Genomic DNA, 19,588 nt, shown 5'->3' on the forward strand with positions numbered 1-19,588 from the left:
AGTAAGAACAAATTAAATTCCTTTTCCACAGTATTACCAAGAAACATTTTAATGAAAAGGAGGCTTTATTTTCAATAGCTTAATAGTACAGCCCCTTAATGGTGCAATGTTACACACACACACTTTCTCTCTCCCTGTCTCCTTCCCTAAAACTGATAATTATAAAGAACTGATCATTTATAAAACAAGTTTTATAATGTACACCACCACTCTCATACTAGTCTCTCTATCAGGTATTAATCAAAACACAAAACTAAATAAACTGCAAACATTTCTCAGTCCTGAAGAAAGCCACATACCCTTACCTCCTTCAGCAGTCTTGTAAGCTAGGCCTCTTGGCATTACTTCAGGAAGAAATACAAGCTATCCTTTCTTCCCAACCTCACTTTGCTCTGAGGTTTCATGGTAAGTGAATGTTTTAAAATAACTTTTTTTTTTTTTAAAGAACTTAACAGGTGTTATATACAGACACACAGACGTATTACATACTTCTGTCAGTAAGATCAGAATTTTCAAAGACAATATAAATGAGTATATACATGATGTTAGATGGAATCCAGTACGAATTCTCAAATACAGCTTCTAATTAAAGTTTAGATAAAATACACAAATCTTAAGTTTTGTCTCTTGACATCCTGTTCTAAAGTTTAAGAAAAAAAGATTACTTGATGACTGTGGAAACCAAATATTCACAGTAATTATCAGTAATAATCTGTGCTTGGAATTTTATTGCTTTAAATGTGGATTTTGTAATTTACATTTGTGGCTCAAGTCTTTGCCCAGAGACAAAGCAAAGGATGATTTAAATCACTGATGAAAGTTTCACAATGATACAATGCAGTTAGAGCTGTCACTCCTGAGTGTGGACTTACCTGCGCGTCAATGTCAATGGCAGGGTAGATAGGAAGCATGGCTGAAGGAGAGATGATAGGGCTTGGAGTTGGAGTCTGAGGTTGGGAAATGGAAGCAGCGATACTGTGGGTAGGAGTGTTTGACATTGCAGATGCTCTTCCACTGACTGCTGTTGGACAAAATAACTGCACTTAATAAGGATGAAACACTGTTAGGTAACAGCAAGAAATAATTATCAGAAAATAGTTAAGGATATTTAAAAACAAAATATCTACAGAGAGACTGCCAGAGCACTAATAACTCATTTTCCTGGTTATTTCTGACATTGGACACAGAGCAAAATTTAAATATATATTGAAAGTAACCCATTTGCTAAACAATAATCCATGTGGAAAACAAATTCCCCTCTTATGGTATGTAATCATAAAATTTTAGTTCAAAATAACCCTGAAAACAAAAATATTTTTATGAATTAAAAGTAATACATGCAAACGGTTATCCATATGTCTTCTTAATCAGAAAAGGAATAAAAGTTAAAATAGTCAAGTTCAGAAGGAGAAAATATGACTTTTACCTGCCAATTTCACACCTCACAGTCTAGAACTAATGAAAGTAATATCACTGGGGATATTCACTATGGACTATTTAAAATATTTCCTATTCATTTATTAGCTATAGACAGGGGGTGGCCCTCAGTATGACAGTATGTATATATATAAATTTGATCCTCACACAGAAACAGTTTCTCATGTACAGAAATTATTCTGAAGGAGGTAAAATGCCCAATCAATCAAGCAATCACACTGGACTTAGAAGGATGAAATTAAAAGATTAGGGTAGAAATAAATGCATGCACGCAACCATCCTTCAAATGTAGATTATTGTTAGTTCTTATAAGTGTAATTTTGCCATGATATTATTTTCACCAAAATAAGCAAATTAAGAAGGGGCTAATTAGGTCAGTACTTGAGCTGGGAGAATTTCAAGGTGGTAGCAGTTGAGGGTACTTTACTCCCTCATCAACTGACTTTTGGAGTTGACATGTGAATATCAATCCTTTCCCCCCTTATTGAAAATGCTAATCTTGAATGATCAACAGTAGTATGGATGTAAGTTACCAACGTAGTTATCAACTACATCAGACAGAAAATACTCATGATTCACAACTGGATCTGAAACCAGCAAGAGGTTATTTATGATACTACCAAGAACAAAACTGAAATTGACCTTATTATAACAATTATAAACATGATTGTCAATTTAAAAAATCTATTTTACATGAAATCCTCAGTTCAGGCACAAACATACACTATACATTATAGCAACACACATTCTATAATTATACATTTTTAAGTCCACTTAAAAGCCAAAACAAAAACAAAGGAGGAAACAAAACAAACAAAACACACTCTTCAAATCCTTAGGGATCCAGATCAATAGAAAAGGGTACGTACTATTTTATTAATCACCTAATGGCCTTGATATTGTTACTCCATGCTGGTAGTTTTGTATGTTAAGAAAAAGATCAAGACAATTCACACATTTTAGATAAAAATTTCAAAACCATATAAAATCTATGGCTCTTAAAATAGATTCCATATTCTCCTTTGATTAGATATTCACAAATAAAAATGCTAACCTAAACACAAAATTAGCTTAAACAGAATGAACATCAGTCTGTCCAAAAAACTGATTTTTACTTCATGATACTAAACAACAAAAAAATCTAGTTTACCATTAAATGGCTAAATTATAATTTATATTTCCATTAGAGTAAGTTCTTCTAAAGAACATATTAAATTGGTTTTCTTATTTTTGGTCAAGGAAATAGGAAAAATCAATTTCCTCATATCGCTTCCTTTCAGGTACCTATGAAATTGTTTTACTAAAACTAAATAACTGCCTGTCACTCATCCATTCTCTACAATTAAAATTAATAACTGTAAATATGTAGGTACCTGAAGGAACTATGGTACAGACCAGATCTTTACATGTGGAACTTCCTTAGTGTTAAGAGTTCAGAGGTTTTAACAACAGGTAAGGAAAGAGGAGATCTTGAGAGCACAGCAAAGCAAGGTGTTAAGACTGGTTAAACAAGGAACTGATCTTGCTTTGGCTAGTATAGAAACCAGGGAAGATAGAAGATCTTGGCCAGCCAAGTGCTAAAGAAAAAGCGACTGAACCTTATAAGAGCATCTAATAAACTGGGACTAATGAATAAAGGACAGAGATTATGTTTAAGGAAAAAAGAAAGACAAGACTAAGCCTAATGAAGTTGTAAGATATTTAAAAATCCAAAGAAATGGAAATGGTTATTAGTTAACTGAAATAACAAGTACTACCACAGAAAAGTTTAAAGAAATGCTGTGGAAGTGAGTGTATATGTGTATGTTTATGCATGTGTACATGCATGATGCAGGGATGGGTTGCAGGGAGGTAGCTGGTGGTTTTTAATTCTGTTTATTCTGGCCATCTCTCCTCTCCCCATATAAATGAGAATAAACAAGCAAAGTATTTTTATAATATGACAAGTATTTGTCATATTTCCTGAAAAGCTTTTTACTTAAAAAAAATTGTATATGAAGATACTGTAACACAGGGAGAATTTAATTATTTTGTTTGGTAAACAAATCACAGAAAAACTACTTTACAAGCCTCCAATGATTCTGACTGGCATAAAAATCATACAATTGGCAAATCATTATCGATAACTATGCCCAAGAACATCAGGTAAATTCTGATAGCATATCAAAATTTTAAAAATATTCATTGGTATGCAATGTCCATTCTTCACTTAACTGAATGAGTAACTCAATTCTATACATTCTTTGGTAGTTCAATTTACATAATAGAAAGAATACCATTACGATCTAAATGAATGGTCATGAAAGAAATATCAAATTTGGGATTTGGAGCTAATAATGTATGCTTCAATTTTCATAATATATCTACTGTTTTTAAAATTACATTCCCAATTATTATAAATAGCTAATGGTGATTGGTAGTAATTTTCAAATCTATAAAAAATTTATACTTCTTAACACAAGAATCTTTATTGTTCTTACTAATGATTAACAGCATTTTTTTCTGATGTAGTTACTGGACCCTCTAAGATCAGAAATTTTCATTCCACATATTACTGTTGAGGTGATACTAGAAGAGAACTAGGAAACTTTCGATTTTAATTTCTAAGTACAAAATCTGTCTCATTAGTTGGTTTCTTAGTTTCTTAATGTTACCTACTAAATATCTCATATATACCTGCTCTTCACATCAGTCATATCCAACTCTTTAAGATCCTACAGGCTGTAGCCCACCAGGCTCTGTCCATGGGATTCTCCAGGCAAGAACACTGGAGTGGTTGCCATGCCCTCCTCCAGGGGATCTTCCCTACCCAGGGATCGAACCCACATCTCCTACACTGCAGGTGGATTCTTTACCACTGAATAGCCAGGAGGCCCAACTAAATATCTCAACACTATACAATTTAGTTTTCTCTTATTCTTTTAAAAAATTAAAAGTTAAACTATATATAATCTATCATACATAATGCTATGTAAACATAGTTTCAAAACTTCAAGCATCCTTTAAATATAAACCAAAGAATTAAAAAGGGAGAAGAGAGCAGATAAAAATTATCAAAATTCACCTATTTAATCCCTTTGTTTTCCCCTGTTCCTTCCTTTTCTGGTTCGTTTTTTTAAATGGAAAAAAATGTCCTTTTCAGTATAGTATTCTTACGGTTCATAACCCTGTGAAATCTCATTCTACTAGTTTGTTATAAAACTCACGAAAAATATTCAGTAAGTAAATAGAACTAGAACCACTGAAACAACTTCCTAAAATATTTTTTTTTGCCAATGAGACTAATTAAAATGTTAAAAAAATTCTCTGGTTACCCAGTTAAAGATATATCATTTATGATACTGTCAGGGGACTACTCCTTTCCATAATACAATTACAATTAGAAAGAAACTACACATTAACATTCATAAAGGATAAATCACTGACATACTATATAATCAAATCTTATTTGGTGGTACTTTTTTAGTGTTGTAAAAGTATTTACATTTTTTTAAAAATATTCATCAGATTTGAAGTCTGATCCATCAGGATATAAAGTATTTCTGTTCACAAATAAGATTTCTGATGTATCCTACTAGTTTTGCAGTTCAACTTCTATCAACTTCCCCTGGTGTGAATACAGAAGCAAAAAAGCCAAAATTCTATCAGTATTCTTAACTTAGAAAAAACAAGAAACAAACAAACAAAAAATTAAACATCAACCCGACTACCAAAAAACTTAAGATTCCCAGCCTACCCACCTAAGCCAGAAAGTTTCAGTCACTTGCACTGAATGAACTAATTTTTAATTTGACCTGTATCCATCTGAGAACTTCTGAGATTGAAATAATATTTCTAAAGATATACATGGGTCAAGAGTCCAGAAATAGTTCTTAAGTTGGGTAACGGCAAAAAATTCTGGCACACTCTTACTCGCCTTAAGCAAATCATATTTGATACCTGCTCGTAACAATATAAACCCACCTGCCATGATGTCATCCAGCGTGTCATTGAGGGTCTGAGCAGGGCTGGCTACCATTAACCCTTGTTGTGTTTCTGTCAGAATTCCTTGCCCCAGCCCTGCCAACTGTGCTTGGCCCAGTACTGGCTGTCCAACTATCACTCCTTGCAGTTCTGTAAGATTTGCGATGGACCCTGGAGGCAAGGGACCTGCCGCCAGAGGCAAAGCTTGAGGCATGGCCAGAGGCTGGATTGGTGCAAAACCCATCTGAGCAGCAGTTTGCTGGGGTTCATCTTTAAGCAAAACGGGATCCACTTGCTGTAACCGTGCATAGTCTCCCTCAGAAAGCTGTTCTCCAACCCCAACCGGAGTCAGCAGTCCCAGATGTTGGCAAGACTGTTGCTGCTGCTGCTGAAGTTGAATTCTTTGAGCTTTAACCTCTAGATACTGCTTTTTTAGCTGCTGCTGAGTTTTCAGTTGTAACTCTCGTTCTACTTTCTGTAGTTCCTCCAAAATCTTTTGTTTCTTCTGGATTTGTTCCTCCCTTGTTTTGTTCAGCTCCTCGATCTTCTCCTTGGTAAGTTGGTCAGCATGAGCCAGTTCCAACGACTGCAGCTGTGCATTCTTTTCTATGGCTTCTTTTATCCTCTGTTCCAGTTCTGTTAACTTTCCCTGAGCCTCTTCTACAATGCTCTCTGGAGACTGATTGGTGATGTAACCCTGTACATCCTGGCTGTTTGCTGGCAAATGGCTGCTGGACTTTTGTTTAGAAGCAGCTGTGTGAAAAAGAAACCCCCTCAGAAGTGCACATGAATGGCATCCTCATTACAGAGTTACTGTTGGGAGGTTTAGTGCCAACAGTTCTGCACCAAGTTATTATATCCACAGAAGGTGAAAATGCATTAAAGAGTTAAAAACAAATCCACCTTCTTCATCATAAATATAAAATGTATGTATTTTATGTGCATAGAATAATCTTTGGGAAATCAATTTCAGAATTTTAAAAATACCACATGGCTAAAATTAGACAATAGAGGGATGCAGATTTGTGATATCAAAGTGGTACAATTAAAACAAAATCTAAGACTATGTGTAGATAGATACTTCACCTGATCATAAAGATGTAAAAACTTATCATAAGAACAGAAAAATAATGCTAAATTATTATGATGTAGAGAAAACTTAAACCTCTAAGTCAAGGTTTTTCTACATTTAATAATCTGTGCCTTTTAAACACACACACATACACACAGAGTACTCAAACCACTAAGAAGTACCAAGAAATTAAAATTCAACTAAAATAAATATTTGTTGGGGCCTACCATCTTCAAGACTGATAAAGGTAAGATAGAAATTCACATATTCATAAAGCTACTTGGCCAGTAGACAACTGGAATTCAGTTTCCCTGGAAGAAAAGATGCTGAACTATGACATTCATCGTATCTTCCGACAGCCAGGTGAATAAACGTATCTGGCTATCGGTATAGCAATCATTTGCTTGGTATACCAAGTGAAAAAGGTGCCAAGGCTCTAGATTGGTAGCAGTGATTGAAAAGAACTGGTGGAAATACTTAGTATTACTGTTGGTAAAATAATACAGGTAGCCAAAAACCAAAAAGTTAAAGCCACACTGGTGCTTCAGGTAAAACTCTCTAAAAAGAAAAACTGATTCAAACTAGTCGCTGTTTCGGGACATGACTTATGAATCATACATGATGTAACATCCACAAGTAAAATATGGACCTGAGAGTTCTAAAGAAACACACAACCATATCTGAAGTAACTTTGAATTCTTGGTTGAGAAAAGGCATTTCAGATATAAAATCTATATTAAACCAGTTATTCTAAAATAAAATTTAATTTTGATCTAGCTATTAATATTATGCCTTATATCACTACAGAAATTTCAGTAATTTACAAAAATGTCACCCAATTATACCCAGTCTAATATTTTAACATGAATAGAAATTACTAGTTATTAGAGAAAATCACAGATAATCAGAATTGCATCAAAGATGAGCATCTGAATTTCTATTAATACTTCTCATTCCAGCACAAATCCATGCTCTCAACTATGTTCTTTCCCAATAACATGCTTTTTTCATTGTTTAAAAAAAAAATTTTTATGCCAACTTAGTAAAATTCATTTCTTTGTGGAAAAATAATTTTAAATGGCTATTTTTTTTTTGAATCTTATTTTTACTTGGACAACCTGAAGGCTTTAGAAGTATAACTGACCTTTATTCCTGATGGGAAGAGTGGTGGCAACATTGGCAGGTGGTTTGTCAGGCTCCTGAGGTGGGACAACCATGGGCAGTGCTTGAACTGGTACTCGCGGAGCCTAAGACAAATAAAACTGATTATATTTCTGCCTTTCCTATACCTTCTACTAAATAATATGCTTTAAATGATTCAGTTGGTAAAGAACCTGCCTGCAATGTGGCAGACCGGGGTTCGATCCCTGGGTTGGGAAAATTCCCTGGAGGAGGGCATGGCAACCCACTCCAGTATTTTTGCCTGGAGAATCCCCATGGACAGAGGAGCCTGGTGGGCTGCAATGCATGGGGTCGCAAAGAGTTGGATATGACTGTGCGATTGGATGCCACAGAATGAAGAATAAGTTATGAAGATCCATTCAAAGTATTTTTTAACATAATCTCAGGAAACAATATATTTACTTAAAATATGCTGATATCAAATTATTTCCATGACCTTTCTTTTTCTGGCCACACCACAAAAGTCCCATCCACTGGGACAAGGAAATCCCTCCAAGATATTTTTTTAAAACAGAAAGCAAAGCAAAATGATATCAATCTAGAATGTGAGTATTATACTAAATGGTCATTAACTGTATCAAATACATTATCTTTAATGAGAATTGCATATTATAACAAAAAACAATCATTCTAGTTTAATCTGGAACTATGACTAAAAAAGGGATAAAGATAATATAATATAAAAATGCTTTAGTTTAGAATCTTACCCTATTTAAATCGTGGGATGGGGGTGTTAATTGAGTGACATCTGGTGGAGGGGCTGAAAGCAAATTATTAGGATAGTCCAAAAGATAGCAAACAACGCTTGTATGACCACCTTTTGCTGCTTCTATCAACATAGTTGAGCCATCCTAAAAGAGTGAATATGGAAAGGGAAGAAACAGTTTTTCAAATTAATTTACAGAACCATTAAGGAAGATAAAGCCAACAGGTCCCAGACACATTACAGTTTCCAATTTTAGGAAAGAACACTTTCCTCTAAAAACAGAAAATGAACACATTCAGAATGTCAATACAAGTTGAACTTGTAGATAACGTGTTATGCTCGAGTGAAGATTAATTCACAATACTACCTGAAACATTTGAGTTACATACTTTTAAACGGTGAGTTGGATCTGCCCCATGAGCCAAAAGTAGTTCCACTACTGCCAGATGACCCCCTGCACAAGCCAGGGACAGTACAGTATGGTCATTATTAGCTGTGGTTCTATTCACATTTGCTCCTAAAACAGACAATCCATGAAAAATAATGTTAATAAAACGTTTCTTAAATTATGGTAGACTTCAAAATCAAAGAGTAGAGAGAACAGGATAATGAAGCCCCACATATTCATTACCCAGCTTCAATGATTATAAACATGGCCAATCTCATTTCACATATACCCACATCCATTCTCCTCTCCCATCTTGAACTATTCTAAAATAAATTCCAAACATATAATCTCATCCATAAATGTTTAAGTATGCAACATTAAAAATTTAGGATAAAAGTATATATCACTCAATATAATCACTGTTTTATAAAAGTAAAATATAAAATTTTATCTAAATTTTTGTATCTTCAGTGGGCAAGACGACTAAAAACCAATAAATAAATAAATAAATCACACTGCCCTCTATGGGCCAAATAATGGAAGGAATTAACAAAATATATGAAGTAATAGTAGTAAAATTCTCATCCCTGATTTGCAGCACTTTGCAGCATGTGGGAAATGGAAAAAATAGCAGGAAGAAACTGGAATCAGATTCACTAAAATTAAACAAAGGAAGAGAAGAGATAATAACTGAAAATAATTTCATTCTTGAATATCATGTGTTATTCATAAACATGTAACACATGTTTAAATTGCCTAAAATAATTTGACCAATAAATTATTTCTTATTTATTAACAAACTTCAGTATTTTTGGTAAAAAAGAAATGGCATATCGCTTTTTTAATTGTATATCATCTACATAGTCTCTCTTTATCAATGTTGAATCAAAAGCAAAATCTTTAATCTCCTATACTGAAGTTCATGAAAAAGTTTCAACTTGAACTCATATAGTAAATACCAAAGAGATAATTTAAAGAAAGTAATAATATGCTACTTTTGTTAATAAGGATGTTGGTTTTCAAACAGAATAAACGACCACGAATGAAAATGCATTTTTGGCATATTTTTTCCATTTCAATTTTTAGCTTTTTTTGGGTGGGCTGTGCTATTTTTATGATTACTTCTTTATAGTTTACAAAGAAGGAAACCTAGGCCCAGGGAAATATAAAGGAGAAAAGTGTCTTGCCTTCAAGTTAATCAGTGGCAGAAACTTGGCACAAAAATCCAGGTTTCAAGATAAATTATTACATGAACAGAACAGACTTCAGGCAATCTAAGCCCTCACTTACATAGAGAAATTTTTCTTTATTGAAATGTTACTCAACAAGTGTGTACCCAGTATGACAACTCTTCATGGAATGGTTCTATGTGTTGCAGGGTATTTATCGACTACCCACTCACAAAAATCTCAGTAGCATTCCTCCATCACATGATACCCACAAAATGTCCTTTACCTCTAAATCTCTTAATACCCAAGGGCAGGGAATAGACATCTCTGGGAAATAATCACTGCCTTACACAAACCTACCTTTACTAATTAGGAACTGAACAGTACAAACATGGCCAGCTCGTGCAGCTTTCATTAAAGGAGTTCTTCCACCTTCAGATTCATGCTCCTGTTTAAAAAGTACAGACTTATTTGATATTTAATTTCCAGTGAACAATCATTCTTTTTCATGAAAATCAAAAGGAAAAGAATTGAACTAATTTTGGAATCTAAATATATTAAATAACCTGCTCTGAAGTAAATCAAGGAATACATTCTTTAAACTATCTCAAATTAGAAGCATGCTCTTTAGAAATATATTAAGAACTGAAATTATATTCAGTGATTGCTATGCCATTATCTGAATCCATCTAGCTAATTTTTCCTTCTATCTCTACAAAAGGGATTGTAGAACTCGAGCAATGAATGGCACTCTAGCACAGCCCTCTCCAAACAATCAACATTATCTCCAACCACTACAAGTAATTTTCTTTTCATAAGTTTTTATCTTATCTGTATGAATTTCTAAAGTATACCACTCTCTCTTATATACTTCTCATTACTTCTATTTTACCTTACATAGACAGTGATAATTTGAATATCTTTTTAATACTACCAATGACAAGATATTACTACAGATTTCTAGGTTTCAAAAGGATGGAGAACCAACTGCATTCTTGTGATTCAGAATATCAGCACAGGAAAAACTTACAGGTCTTACAGTATAAAGGTTTGAGAAAACTACCTTTTATAAAGCATTTTATATGTCAATCTTTTCACACTTACATCTGATGATTTTTCTCTTAAGTCATACACTAAGTTGTTTTAACTGCAATTAACTAAGCAAGATTACACTGCTGCCACGTTTCACAGTCACTGTGGTAAACACTGGAAATACAGCCCCTGAGCTGAAGTAGGTCAAAACCTAAGAGAGATAGGCACATAACTACAGCTAGAATATAACATGAGTCGTAAGCTCTTCAAGAGTTGTGCTAACACAGAGCCAAAAGAGACCACAACAGTAATCTAATTTAATCTTTTCCTTTCACAAAATGAGAAGTTAAATAAATTTTAAGAAACCAGTTAATTGAGGAGCCTGTTTCTGCCTGTGTGAGTTTCTGTTATAAACCATGAACTGCTACATGAAAACACACAGGTGCTCATGGTTTAACTAAAACCTACTTTTCTTACTCCCACACAGGTTAAACTGGAAGAATGCCTTTATTCCCCCACACAGAATTGCTTTATTTTTCCCTATCTCTCAGTCTGTACTCCTACTAATTTTTCCAACTGGAGGAACCTCTTTTGTTACAACATCACGGTATCTATCTTTCTAAACCTTATCCAGCCCCAAACATAACATCTCAGATGACGTCTTCACCTCTTCTGAGCTTTCTGCTTATCCTTTCCCTATGACACCTCTTTATAATCTAAGAATGACCTCAGTATTTCACCCTTCTCACTAAAAGTTATCTGAGGGCACTGCCCTGGTGGATCAGTGGCAAAAAAAATCCACCTGCCTATACAGGAGACAGGAATTCAATCCCTGATCTGGGAAGATCCCACATGCCGCAGAACAATGAAACCCCTATACCATAACTACTCAGTTCGCGCTCTAGAGCCCAGGGAGCCACAATTACTGAGGCCTGTGCTCCACAACGAGAGAAGCCACTGCATTGAGAAGCCCACGTACTGCATCTAAGAGCACCGCCCCACTTGCCATAACTAGAAAAAGCCCAAGAAGCATAACTAGAAAAAGACCCAGCACAGACAAAAAATTAAATAAATAAGTCTTTTAAAACAAAAAAAAGGTAATTGAAAGAAAATATTACTTATCTTTTTAACTCCTTTATTTAATAATGCTTTGAATGGTACAGGTACAATTTATTTCCTAAACTACAATGAAATGCCCCTAAGCAATAGGTGCCTTTTTATGACAAATCAAAGAAACTTCTAAAAATAGTTAAGTACCTAAAAGAAAACTTATACTAATTATTACCATTAATTATTAACATATCAAACACAAAATTTTCCCCTTTTTGTAGTGAGAAAGGGGTATTTGACTGGATACTGCTGCTAACGAGGAAATAAGAATGGACACAAAACAGCTTAGGGAAAAAACATGACTAAATGAATAAACAATGGTGAAAAGGTGAACATAAAATTAGAAGTAAAGAAATACCTTTTGTCTACAGTCTCCACAGGATTTTAAGTTAATTTCTTGTCTTAGCTTTAATTACTAAGGTTTAGAAAGTGCCATGGCTTACCAGATCTGCTCCTGCCTGAAGTAAGACATCGGCTACATCAGTATGACCATTTTCACAGGCATATGTTAGTGCTGTATCCCCTGTTGCTGTTGTTGCATGAACATTAGCTCCTGCAGTGGTGTTAGACACACAGCCTTAACAAAAGAATCATAAAACACAAATGTAGATACTGAAATTCCTTTTAGAGAAGCCATATCGCCTTAGATTACACAAAATAGCCTTATTCATGTACAGAAATAGAGAATATTGTCTGCATGTTTAAAAGCAAAAAAGAAAAAAAACTAGAAACAGACTACTGCTTAAAATTAAAACTGCAGATACTCTGAACAGCAATAAGGTAAATTATTTATTCAGAATACACACAAAAACATATCTTTTTTTCTACACACATTCAGTGCATCATACATCAGAAAAAAGTTATTTGCATTGTAACACTTTTACTTATATAAATCATGCAAAAAAACAAAAACACCTCCCAAATGCAAAAATGCCTACCTGCAGCTAATAAGTATTTAACTAACTCCAAATGACCCTCTTGAGCAGCTTCCATTAAAGGGGTAGAACACCCCAGTTCTATATCAGCTCCTGCCTTAATTAAAAAGTCTGCCACTTCCAGAAACCCTCCACAGCAAGCCAAAGTCAAGGCAGTTTCTTGAGTTTCTTCTGTCTGTGCATTGATATTTGCTCCTAAAATATATTTAAAGAAAGTCATTAACTTATTCCAGAGATAAGCAAAGAATGGTTATTTCCTAATAAACTATATTTCAAAAATGAACATTTATATTACTTCACTAAATGATAAAGTGCTTCTCCCCCAACTTCAAGAGGCAGTTAAAAATTAAGAAAACTATCAAAACCACATCCATGAGGCCATATTTGATATACACTGCTGGAATAAGATTCAGCCAGAAGGAGTTGATCCAAGTCAATGTGGTTTAAGGACTTAGAAAAAATAAAATGTAGCCCCTTGTTATAAAGATCCAAAATAATGATGGTAAAGATGCTGATGAAAATAATATATATTTAACATGCTATTATTTGTCAGGCAATATTTAATGCATTTTACATATTTTTATTAGCTCCATTTTTGCAGCTAAGGAAATGAGATTAATTAACTTGTCCAAGGTCAGAAGAACATTATCATCACTACTACCACCATCACTACAGCTAAATCTTAACTGGCTGCTGCTGCTGCTGCTGCTAAGTCGCTTCAGTCCGACTCTGTTCCACCCCTGGGATTTTCCAGGCAAGAACACTGGAGTAGGTTGCCATTTCCTTCTCCAATACATGAAAGTGAAAAGTCAAAGTGAAGTTTCTCAGTCGTGCCCGACTCTTAGTGACCCCATGGACTGCAGCCTACCAGGCTCCTCCGTCCATGGGATTTTCCAGGCAAGAGTACTGGAGTGGGGTGCCATTGCCTGCTCCGTCTTAACTGGCACTATATGACAAAAATGTCCTAAAAGCTTTATACATATCTATAAACTCACAATACTACTAGAGATGATAATTTTTAAGGCACAGAAAGAAATATATAACCTATAACCCTACCCCACCCCCAGTTTTCTGTTTTTATTCACACAGCACACAAAGGCTCTGAAAGCTCTTAAATATTAAAATAGCACAGTATGGGAGTTATTTTCAGAGCAAATACTTTAGCACCCCATTATGAATCTACTGAAAGAAAAAATAAGGAAAGATAAAATAATTAAATTCAACTTTATAAATTATCATCTTACATGTTACACATTTATGCCTTAGTATCTTGATTGGTATTGGTTACCTTGGCCTAAAAGTAAAGCCACCATTTCTTCATGTCCTTCACGAGCGGCTTCCATCAGTGGTGTATAGCCTTCATCATTGACTTCTTCCAGGCTAGCTCCCCTTTCAATAAGTAAAGCTGCAAGTTCCACGTGCCCACCACATGCAGCCAAGGTCAACGGCGATTCAAATGAATCAGCAGGCATGTTCACTTGGGCACCACTGTCAAGAAGCAACCTAGCTACTTCAACATGGCCATCCTGATTACAATGTAATTAAAAAAGTGAATCAGCAACATTTTAAAAAATCGTTAAAAATACTTCTCAACTGCTATACAATGAAGTTCACTGATATCAATTCAAATAAGAATTAATAAATCTACATTTAAGAGTTGAATAAGCAAGCTGACCTATTTCTATTCCTTCAGTATTTATTGTAGTGGTAAACAGAGACTGAGGATATAAAATATGTAGAAAAATGCTTCCAATCAAAAAACTTATTTACCAACAGGAAAAAAACACAGTTAAGTACACAAAACAAGAGATTACTGTGAGATAACATTAATACTGAATAGTATAAGCTTAAATGCTAAAAGGATAAAGTTTAGAAAGGGGAAAGTAGGATTTTCATAGGAATCTTAAGGACAAGCAAATTTCTGATTAGGTAGAAAAAGAAAAATGCAATACTTTTTAGAGTGGGGGAATTCAGCATGATGTATTAGTGAAAGGGGAACACAGTATGTACATGGTACTTCCTTTGTTGTTCACAATCAAATGCCAGTGAAAATTAAGAAAAAGAAGTTCTCACTTAATATCTCTGTTTCCTTTATCGGTATCCCTTTCCCACAGCTTTCCTCCCTTTCCCACACTGTTGGCAACTCCACGGCTCACTTTTCCATTCTTTCTTTTTTTGATATACTTTTTCCTTCTTCATCACCTCACAGATATTTCACCTTCTTTCGAACATGTCATAACCATTGTTACCTTGGTACTTGCCATACTACACAACTTTAATGGTTTTATGACTATTTTACTTATTGGCTGTTACCATGCTGTTCCTTTAAGCTCAGACTTTTCTTCCTCCATAAGCAGTCAACTCTTACATTTCCTTCAAAGTCCAGTTTAAAATCTCAGTCTCATAGCAAGTCTCTAAACCTATGGCCTCTACTAATATCTTTCATTTGCTTATAACATTTAATTCCATTGCATGAAGAGTAGGTCCACAGACTATTTCATTTTAATTATTTAATCTACACATAAGTTGTTTCTCTAGTGGGGGTGGCAAAACTGTTTTAAGTTCCTTATCATGGGGATATTACTGAGCATTTTACACACATTTTGTCATTTAATCCTCAAAACAACCCTAGAGAAGGATATTATCCTCATTTTAACAGGTGGGGAACTCTAAACCCTCCAAGAAAACCTGTTTGTTCAAAAGAATGATTTAACACTGGTATGGCAATAAGAAAAACAAAAATGGCTTAAATGGCTACTTAATATTTTTTAAATTACTAATTAAAATTTAACATCATTTCAATAATCATTCTCTGAAGGGAATTTGAGACAAGAAACCAAATTAACTTGGGGTCATTCTATCTTTGGTATGTTTTCTCATAAATCTCTCTATAAAGTTATTATGATACATTTCTGTGCCACAAGTCATAGACTGAAATACACAAGTTTAAGAGTACTATTCTTACACATTCTCAAGAACAAACTAAAGTTCTTCAAAAAGGGAATTCGGGGTTGAGAAAAGACTATGACAGAGGAAGAATTATGTAATACAAACAATATTCTAATCTCAAATTTTTCATAGATTTTAAATTGTGGGTTTGATGAACATGTTTACTTTGTATTATGTACATACTCTTGTGGATTATGATCTCATCTTTAACATTCTTGATCAATCTGTCAGAAAGTCATTTTTGCACCAATTATATAAAACCAGTATAGTTATGTGAGACCAAGAAAATGAAGGTTGTGCTACAAAGCTTCAGAAAGCACTCTGATAAAAGCTAATGTTGTTCAACTGGCTCTGAAAACGACTGATAACTCAGATAGCTAAGGTTCTGATCATGGTAAGTCATGATAAATAGAATCTTTGAACCCAGGGAAATGGCACCCATTATCCACTGGCTCTGTCTCTATCTAATATATAAATTTTAAGTATGTATTTCACCAATCTTACCATGCAAGCCTCCATTAAAGCAGTGTGCATTTCATCTGTTTTATGCTCTTGATCTGCGCCTGCTTCCAAAAGAAATCGCACCATCTCTAGATGTCCTAAACCAAAAGTTTATAAGATTACTTAAAAATATTTTATTAGTCCAAAAAAGTAAAGTTATATTTTGAAAACTTGTATTTAACTTACAGTAATAAATATATCAGCAGAATACTAAAATCAGCTACAAGCCATCCTTGACGGCCCAACACAAATTATACAAGTAATCTGTGCTGTTCTACTCCTTACCCTTTTGCCCCAGAAAATGCTGTTACTAGAATCCTCGCTGCAGGTGAACAAGGTTGGCACTAAAATGCAGCACCTGGAATATCCCCTCCACAACCTTGTTAAGCCCAGGCATGTCACAGTTATTTATACTATAGACTAAATTAGCTTTTGCGAACTGCAGCCTGGGATGAAAAATCACCAATGAAGTTATTTTTATGAGGCAATGAGCTTTAAGTTTCAATAACAAACTCACAGATGTTTTAGGAACAAGCTGTATGTAAGTTGGAAACTGCATATATAAAAATACCCTTTAAACAACACCATTTATATTTATCCATTTAGATATTAACATATATAGACACATACATATATATTCACATAGTTTCAAATAAACCATAAACTTCAATTCACATAATGATTACCTTATGAGTAGTTACAAGGATTACCGATTATATTTTTAAAAGGACTTCAGATACCATGTAAGAAACAATAGAAAAGTTACTAATTTTTTCCCCAACTGTATCTGGAATGAGCTTCAGTCAATTCTCAATCAACTGGGAATGGAGGGAAGGACTGGATAGCGGAATCATAGTTAAAACTATATTAACTTTGGTGAGTAAGTGTTGTATATGCCATACCTTGTTTTTGCTAACAAATTTTATTTCCTTCTTCTCTGTCATTCTCCCTTCCCAAAGTCCACACCAATGTTTAGTCCTGGCCTGAATTCTATCCCTTCCCCATCTCCTCCATGTCAATGGAGGTATCCTAGGAGACCTCACGAGAAATAGAGCAAAGTTAAGAGTGTGCACAGATCCCTGGAAGTAGTAGAAATGTTCTCCCGGAGCTCCGTTCTTTATCCAGTTTCTTTAATAAAAGCCTGCAAGCCCTAACCTCAGCAGGATGGGGCTATAAGCAAAGCAGAGAGGGAAGAGTAGTTATATATAACCCCATCTCAGTGCTCACTGGCCAGGTGGCTTTCAGTGATAAAATGGAGCCAGTTTTGCTTTCAAACTATTTGTGAAAAGGTGAGAGAAAGCCACCCAATCAGCCTGCCCTAGAGGCTGTCCCAAGGCTTAATTCCTCTCCTCACAATGAAGATCAACCTCTGCTTAATTACCAAACAGAAGTAGAGAACTAAGAGACCTCAGCTGGGCTTCCTAAGCACCCTTAATCTGAATTATCTGTAACACCAGATAATCAAAAGTCCTTGGGAGCCTATTTTAACATTTAACTTAAATTTTAGTCATTTATTTGTATAAGGATTATTTTAGCCATGTTTTTAACTGAAATTATTCCTAAAGACCTAACAAAACTTTGGCTGCTCTGAAATAGAAAAACAACATTGGGGCCAACACCAGAGTGAGGGAATCAAAGTCCTGGGTGCAAAATTTAAGGAGACATTCACTCAAAAGCTCGGAGAAGGCGATGGCACCCCACTCCAGTACTCTTGCCTGGAAAATCCCACAGACGGAGGAGCCTGGTAGGCTGCAGTCCATGGGGTCACGAAGAGTCGGACACAACCGAGTGACTTCCCTTTCACTCAAAAGCTAGTGGATATGAAGCTTCAGCCACTCAGAGTGAGTGCTTCCTTAAATTTTGTATTTTGCCTTTCAAGAGCTTTTTCTTGATGCTTCTGGGTCAAAAATGTATCACTTATTTTATGATAGAAACAAGACACAGCTGCAGATGGTAGAAAACATTGAATTGAATGGCTAGGCACATATAATATTTCATGAGATTTTCTTTTTGAAAAGTTTCTTCATTTATAGACAGTTATCTGTCATAAAGGTTGATTCTGAAAAATATATGGCTCTGTGGCTATCATTTTAGAATCCAGAATCTAAATCATAAGCTAGCTGAAAATTAAATATTTATTCAGACAATTATCTTCACCCCCAAAATAAGATACTTTACTGTTATCGACATTTTCAGGTTGACTGATGTCACTTAGAAGACTATGTTACTAACCTCTTTGTACAACTATATCTGGGCAGGTAGATTCAATTTCAACCAGCTCTTCCTTTATTACACGTGTTGATGATACTCTAAAAAATTGTTCTTTTGAATACAAACTGCCTCCACATCACTTTTAATTTTTTTGCATATATCCTCCCTTTCTTCTCCATTTTTCTCCTTCTTCATGAGAAACAGCTTACATACCTTCTTGTTAATAAATCGTTTTGATTTCCACTGTGTTTACTTTAAATTTACAGCCTAAATACGTCTGAATTCAATAGGATACTTTTGTGTAAACCAGTGAAAACACAAGCATAAACATTAAAAAGTACAATGCATATTAAAATTATGTTTCTGATAAAAACTGGGTCAATTACTATTTTTCATTGACAATATTTATAATATTGAATATTTTTAAAATTATATAAACTCCACATACTAAAAACTTTTAACCTCTGAAATACTTTAAACACTTTTATTTATAACATACTACATACTATTACCATCTTTTATTTTTTAAGTGAATAACCATACTACATGAACTGTCATTTCATGAGTTTAAAAACTTCATTTAAAAAAAAAAACAAAACAGTTTTTTTTACTGTACCTTTGTAACAAGCTAATGTAAGGGCACTCTCTTTAAATTCATTGGAATGCGTATTAATGCCAGCCCCATTTTCTAGCAGCAATCTGGCTACTTCCACATGTCCAGCACTTCCAGCTTCCATAAGAGGAGTATGACCATTTTCATTATGGTCCTCAATACTAGCACCGGATTCCAAGAGCACCTTTACAACATCTACATACCCTCCAGCACAAGCATATGTAAGTGCTGTATTGCCTATTTTAAGGAAGAAAAATAGACATTCAGATAAAATAGCAAAATAAAACAGGTTTATTTAGTATCAAAGAGAAAACTGACAT

At 34.5% G+C, this 19,588-nt stretch overlaps 1 protein-coding gene across 13 annotated transcripts in view; it reads right to left on the reverse strand.

The window, feature by feature from the left end:
* The window catches only part of ANKRD17 (ankyrin repeat domain 17), a 167,280-nt gene that overhangs the window by 60,011 nt on the left and 87,681 nt on the right, over positions 1-19,588 (reverse strand). For 5 of the 13 annotated variants that reach the window (XM_024993127.2, XM_024993124.2, XM_059887430.1 and 2 more), the window contains 11 exons: positions 19,272-19,505; positions 16,448-16,542; positions 14,283-14,520; positions 12,998-13,189; positions 12,503-12,636; positions 10,278-10,365; positions 8,750-8,877; positions 8,362-8,505; positions 7,617-7,719; positions 5,401-6,153; positions 873-1,021 (listed from right to left, as the gene is read on the reverse strand). In XM_024993127.2, the coding sequence (XP_024848895.1) occupies positions 873-1,021; positions 5,401-6,153; positions 7,617-7,719; positions 8,362-8,505; positions 8,750-8,877; positions 10,278-10,365; positions 12,503-12,636; positions 12,998-13,189; positions 14,283-14,520; positions 16,448-16,542; positions 19,272-19,505 (2,258 nt within the window). 13 annotated transcript variants of the gene reach the window in all.

The sequence above is a fragment of the Bos taurus genome, chromosome 6, assembly GCF_002263795.3.
Source record: "Bos taurus isolate L1 Dominette 01449 registration number 42190680 breed Hereford chromosome 6, ARS-UCD2.0, whole genome shotgun sequence".
Lineage (NCBI taxonomy): Eukaryota > Metazoa > Chordata > Mammalia > Artiodactyla > Bovidae > Bos > Bos taurus.